The sequence below is a fragment of the Scyliorhinus canicula genome, unplaced genomic scaffold (genome assembly GCF_902713615.1).
Source record: "Scyliorhinus canicula unplaced genomic scaffold, sScyCan1.1, whole genome shotgun sequence".
Taxonomy (NCBI): Eukaryota; Metazoa; Chordata; class Chondrichthyes; order Carcharhiniformes; family Scyliorhinidae; genus Scyliorhinus; species Scyliorhinus canicula.
In genome coordinates this window covers 159,058-165,270 of record NW_024055482.1, presented here as the reverse complement: position 1 = coordinate 165,270, position 6,213 = coordinate 159,058, and the positions used below count along the sequence as shown (strand labels likewise).

The 6,213-nt window shown below is 39.1% G+C and overlaps 1 gene segment (V, D, J or C); it reads left to right on the top strand.

Annotated features, from left to right (window-relative positions):
* The first annotated feature begins 2,116 nt into the window (after nucleotides 1–2,116).
* Nucleotides 2,117–6,213, top strand: part of LOC119960071 — a 31,406-nt gene continuing 27,309 nt past the window's right edge. The window contains 3 exon segments of the C gene segment in view: nucleotides 2,117–2,162; nucleotides 2,289–2,606; nucleotides 3,826–3,867. Coding sequence covers nucleotides 2,117–2,162; nucleotides 2,289–2,606; nucleotides 3,826–3,867 — 406 coding nt within the window.

The following is a 6,213-nucleotide window of genomic DNA, read 5'->3' as shown; positions in this document are numbered from 1 at the left end:
TAAATCGAAAAAACATACCACTGGTCACCATGAACTCCCCTCTGCTTCGCCAATGAAATAAATCTGACATCCTTCCCTGGTCTCACCTACATTTGGCTCCAATCGGATAGCAACATGTCTGACTCTTCAGTTCCTTCTGAGCTGGCCCAGCTCAAGAGCAATTAGGGATAGGGGATACCCGGTGGTCTTGACAGTGAGTCCCAAATTCCACGGAAGAATAAAAGGAAAACCACATAAAACTACATGTTTATCTATTACAAAATGTACCCTCTGTCTGATAGTCTGTCTGATAGTCTGCTTGCATGTCTACCCATCATCACAATGTTATTAGATGTGGGATAGATCCTCCAGCGGGATATTGCTGCTAAGAGGGTACAGAGAAGCTGGATAACTCTCCTTTCCTTAGAGATTGGAGCAGTTCAAATAGGTTCACAATTTAAAACATAAAATGATCTCCAGTGCTGTTGCTGGGTAGATTTGTTTATAAATAGTCCTCATTGACAATGTTACGAGTTTGAAGTTGGCTTGCAGCCAAGCGGTCAGTACTGAGCAAACAGATCTCTGAAAAACAAATCCAGATGCTTCCTGTAAACAACATTGAACATTCGAGCCTCCCTGACTGCAGGCGGCTGGATTGCTGCCAAATACTGTGTGGGGCAGATTAGCTTGAATATGAATGGATTAAATGGGATTTATCCATTCAAACAATAAATGTTTAGTCGCACATGAAGTAAACGTTTTAAATGGTGTTCCATGCAAATAAATATATGCAGTGAATGTTTTGTTCACTATGAGATTAAACACAATCTGAAAATAGTAACCTGACCAGATGCTATTTAATTTATATTAGTTCTGAGTAAAGGTCACTCTAGTTATTAAAGTCCGTTTGTTAAGAACCTAATGAAGTGAGAGTGAGTGGTGTTCGTGGACCCAATCCACAAGTTCAATAAGATGACTCCAATTACAAAAAATAAAATAAAATGAATTAAAAGTTTTAAAATACTGCATTGAATTCGCGGGGAATCCTGGAATATTCTCCGAGTTGTTGATCTCCTTTAAACGGAGTCTTCTCTTATACCCGATTAACACCGTGTTCTGTACAGTTTAATTTGTGCTGATTTCCATTATTTAACAGTCCCTCTCATTGCTCCCAATGAGTGGAGAAATGACCAGTTCATGACCAGCTTCAGTGGAAGATAAAACATTTATTCCTGTGATATTGTTTAGTATGCCGCAAAGTCCTGATATCCTGTGTTCCCAACACCAGTGAATGTTAGACAGCCGCTGGTCAGTAAAATTAGCGGCAATGATTTGGATGCTGAAGGATAACTTTGCTAATCGCCGCGTCCGTTCTGATTCATTAACTTTTCTGTCAAAAGCTGGTGTGAATTTTATGTTTCGCTGTCAACTCATTGCTGAATTATCAGGCAAGCGGCTTCTTTTACCGCTAATGTTCACAGGACTGTCTGAGGCTCAGGGGTAGTTCCAGAAATGTAAAGAGAGACATTGTGCAATGTTAGAGTTTCTTCTTGTCGACAGGCCCACATTGAACAATGATAGCCATCCGCACTGCAAATGTAATCACGTCATTCATTCCCTCATTTAGTTACATTTCGTCAGATAAATTATACTTTATTGTTGTAATGGGATAGAAACCGAGAGTGTTGCAAATCAGACAGACAGACTATTTGTTCCCTGATAATGTAATTTAATCTGTTTATGTTCATCCTTTTATATTGGAGTGCAGAAATAATGAGACTTAATATATAATGAAATTAGATTTTACTTAGAGATGCTCAAATATAATTCTCCATTCGGGTGAGGAGAGACATTACAATTAATCCATTTCTCCAAACAAATATACCGATACCGATCTAATGTTTGTTTTAAATAATAATCTATAGTAAATCTCTGAGTCCATTCTGTTGGGGGTGTGGAAGGTAGGACGTGGATCAAGTCGCCGCCTCCACCAGAGAATCAACAGGCGGCGCCTGGAAAGCCGCCCCCTTCTGCCGGGTATTTAAATGCCGCTCACTGGGACCCGAATCCAACAGTCCGGGAGCTGGTTTGTTCACTGAGTTCCTGACACAACCATTTCCCCCAAATGACCAGAAGGATGAGGTGGGCCATTTCTCTCAGTTTGTTGCTGACTTTCTTATCCCGTGAGTAGTTTTTATTGTCCAAGTCTCTCACTGTTACTGTCTCAGTGTTAGTCTCTATGGAATGTTCCAGAGTCACCAATCATTTCACCAGCATTAATCCTCGGGCTTTTTGATATATTTTTACAGGTGTCCAGTCGGATGTTGTGTTGACTCAGCCAGAGGCAGAGACCGGGCGTCCCGGAGGCTCCCTGACACTGACCTGTAAAACCAGCGGGTTCGATCTCGGCAGCTACGCCATGCATTGGGTCCGGCAGGTTCCCGGGCAGGGGCTGGAGTGGCTGCTTCGGTACTATACTTCATCCAGCAACAGCTACGCCCCAGTAATTAAAGATCGATTCACTGCGTCCAAAGACACTTCGAACAACATCTTCTCTTTGGCCATGAGGAGTCTGAAGACCGAAGACACCGCCATCTATTACTGTGCAAGAAACCACAGCGAGAGGAACCATGGCTGGACCCGCACAAGAACAGCTCGAGAGGGAATTCAGCAACTTGCACCTTAACCTGAAGGTCAGCACTTGATCCAAATGTAATATTGATGTCAGTGATCAGAGTCATTGCACACGCTGCTTCTTACATAACTAACACAGAGAAAATAAACAGTGAAACCGAACAAACCAATCGATCTAATAGGATGAGCTTTTGTCTGTTTATATTTACTGTTCACAGTTTCAGCAAATACAGACTTGAATATAATCATCGTTTTATTATTTCTGATACTTGGGAAAATCTATGTACATTGGATTTGATAAACTGCTGTATAAATTGTAAATTAGATCAGAAGTAAACGTGTATTTGAAGTGAATATTGAGCGGCAGGACTGAACAGAGAGTGAGTGCAGTTTTTGTGCGGGTGTCTGTCACTGTGACTACAGCAGTGGGTCACAGTGCTGTGCACAGCGACATCTTCATACAAAAACCTCAGAGAAAGAGCTTGTTCAAATTGGTGATCAGCGCCACAGCAGGGTCGGCAGTGTAAATGAGTTTTAAATAAAACAAAGTTTGGAAGTAATATTAGTGTGCAAAAAGGTATAAAAATCTTCCACTTTATCTCTGTTGACCGACTGCTAAATCTGCCCAGAGGGTTTAAAAGTGTTCCGATCTTCTTTATAAATTTAATGACACAGACAAGCTGAAATAACTCACCCATTCGCTCTTGGAAGAGACAGAGTTAGGTTTTTGAGAGCGCAGTGAAATTAAATCTCTGTATTTACAGTTAACAGTCTGCCGCAGTATTTGACACGCTGTGTCTCACTGTGATAACTGAGGCACAGCAGTTACTGTCAATACAAAAAGCCCCTCAGCACTAATTCACTGAGGCTGGCTCAGTGCTCGATTTTACAATCCAACTTTATTTACAGTGAAGCATTATTTATTTCCAGCACTGACAAAATAATAAGAATTAATATGGAAATTTGGTGGTCGTTAGTTAGTCACAGTTGGTGTTTTCAATAACATTTCCATGTCTGTGAAATGTAAAACATTCGGTCATTTACGAAGAGAGAACGGTATCCACAAATATTAATATAATTTCCTGAAAATTAATCGTGAATTTTCTTTGCCGTTGGTTTGTGAATGTTTAAAATAATGGTGGATTTCTGTCTATTTTGTGCAGATGCGGTTATTGTATGGAGCAGCTCAGGGAATGTGACACTGTGACTACTTCGGCTACTGGGGACAAGGCACCATGGTGACGGTGACTGCAGGTAAGAACCATTCCGTCATTTACCAACTGTTTTACTTGAGTATTTGTTTTATATTTTTCTGCATTTTCAAAATCCATTCATTCACTGAAATGTGTTTTGGTGGATCATGTATTGAGATGTTGTTGCAATGTTTCATTTGATTCTGCTGAAAGGGGGATATAGAATCCCGCGGCTTCTTGACAGAAAGATGCTGCTGAGGGATTCAGTCCCTGTTTGCTGTGATTTGATGTTTATTTGCTGAGGATACTGTGTGGCTGGGTTACTTTAAATACAAAACGTCTGTTTGTACGATGTTTAATCTCGGTCTGCAGTTTGCACCGTCTTCCGCACAAGTGTTTGAGATCGATCCCAATATTGACAAAATGTGCTAAAGTTTCTGTATTATCTTATTGAACATGTTCTGCTCACTGAAAGTGCTGATGATATTAATCAAGTTTTCTGTTTAGTTTACCTGTTCATTCATTTGATGACATGCGGGTTTGGTGCATTCTAAATTGAGATTTTCGTGCAATGTTACATTTGATTCTTTTGGAAGTGTTTGTAGAATTGAGCTGCTTCTCCATGATGTTTCACTCCTTCAGTGATGTGATTTGGTGTTTTCCTGCTGAGGAATGTTTTTGGGTGACTTTGAGTAGGGAAGTTTGTGAAACGGTTTGGTGTGTCTGTATTGATTCAACTCGGTGACACTGAGCGGTTACACGGTTTGTGATTGAATGCAGAGTATACGTATTTGAAACTGCCTGTCGCAGGGTTGTAGGCAGAGAACAGGGAGGCTGTTAGTGCATCTTGAAAAAAAAGTGAAAATTGCAGATTAATCTAAGGCACGTTTTACCACAAAGCCTTTCCGAGCACAAGTTGTTGCTGCAATCACAGTTTGCCGTTCGTGCAAAGTTTAATCTCGGTGGCATCTGATGGTTGCAGCTTTTACCATCAACTGTAAACATTAAAAGCATTTAAATGTGCTTGAAAAATGACTCAGTGTGAAAAACATGGTTAAGTTTCAATATTTATTTGTTATTAATATCCGGGAACATTTCTGTTTACTTTAATAATTCACACATTTGGTGACTAGCTGGTTTGCTGGATATTGATATTTTCTTGCAATATTAAGTTTGATCCTGTTCGATGTGGAGTTGAGCTGCTTCTCCATAAACGGGTTTCAGTCCTTCATTGGTGTGATTTAGTGTTTTGTTCTGTTGAGGAGATTGTGTATCTGAGTGACTTTAAATTATTCAGATCTGTCAAACGGTTCAGCGTTTCTGCATTGTTTCTGTATTGTTTAAACTCGGTGACACTGAGCGGTTACACGCTTTCTGGTTGAATGCAAACGGTTTAGGCATTTGGAAGTGCTTGAAGGGCGATTGTCCGGAGAAAACAGCCAGGCTTAAGAAAAAATCGAATAAAGATATGTTGATGCATTTTGTAATTTTAACTGAAGATTCCAGATTAAACGAAATAATGACTGAAACGCCCATGCAGAACATAGTAACATTTATATAATTCAAACAATTGCAATGCGGTGATACAACTCCATATTAACCTAATGTTATTATATATTAATATAATTCATCATTAATCACCTTTCACAATCCTGCTGTGTTCCGCACGAGGTTAACATGACCGGACAGGTTTCTAGGCTGGAAATACTTTGTAATTCCAGTTATTCTATTATTTCAGTGCCGCTGCAACCATATTATACCTTCACTGTAATGCGTAGTTGGATAGCGAGGTAATTATCATTAATCTAATCTTAAACTGGTTTCTGAGATGTGGAAGTCGCTGCCAATCAACGAATTGTTCCCATGATTTTATTTGTATTGTAGGAAAGTTCAGACTGCGTATGGCAAGAGATTGAAAAGTAAAAGCTTGAATGTCAAACCGATTTATTTATTTACAAAAGGTTAACAGTACCTTTGTATTTTATAATGACATCCTGTCTCCCATAGCTGTGCTCTACACACGATAGAATTGGAAGAACAGATGATAGGAAAGAAAGAATGATTATATCTTAGCTTTAGTCTTAAATTTTATTAAATGCTAAATTCAACATCAAATTGTCGACTCTACTTGCTCATAATGGGTCAGTTTTACAAATGATTTGAATAAATATTACTGAGCTGTTCTCGTCATATTCATTACTTTCTGCGAATAGATGGAGTTTATGATTTATCAATGTGTTCAGAAAGGCGCATATTTTACACATTTGTAGGTCGAATAGGGCAATTGGAGTAAAAAAAATTAAAATGTGAATACAGTCAGTTAAATGTTAAGATGTTTCCATCGAATAATTTGGAGTTTATTGCTCAACATTGTTTGATTGTCAGGTTGTTTTAATTAAACCCCAAT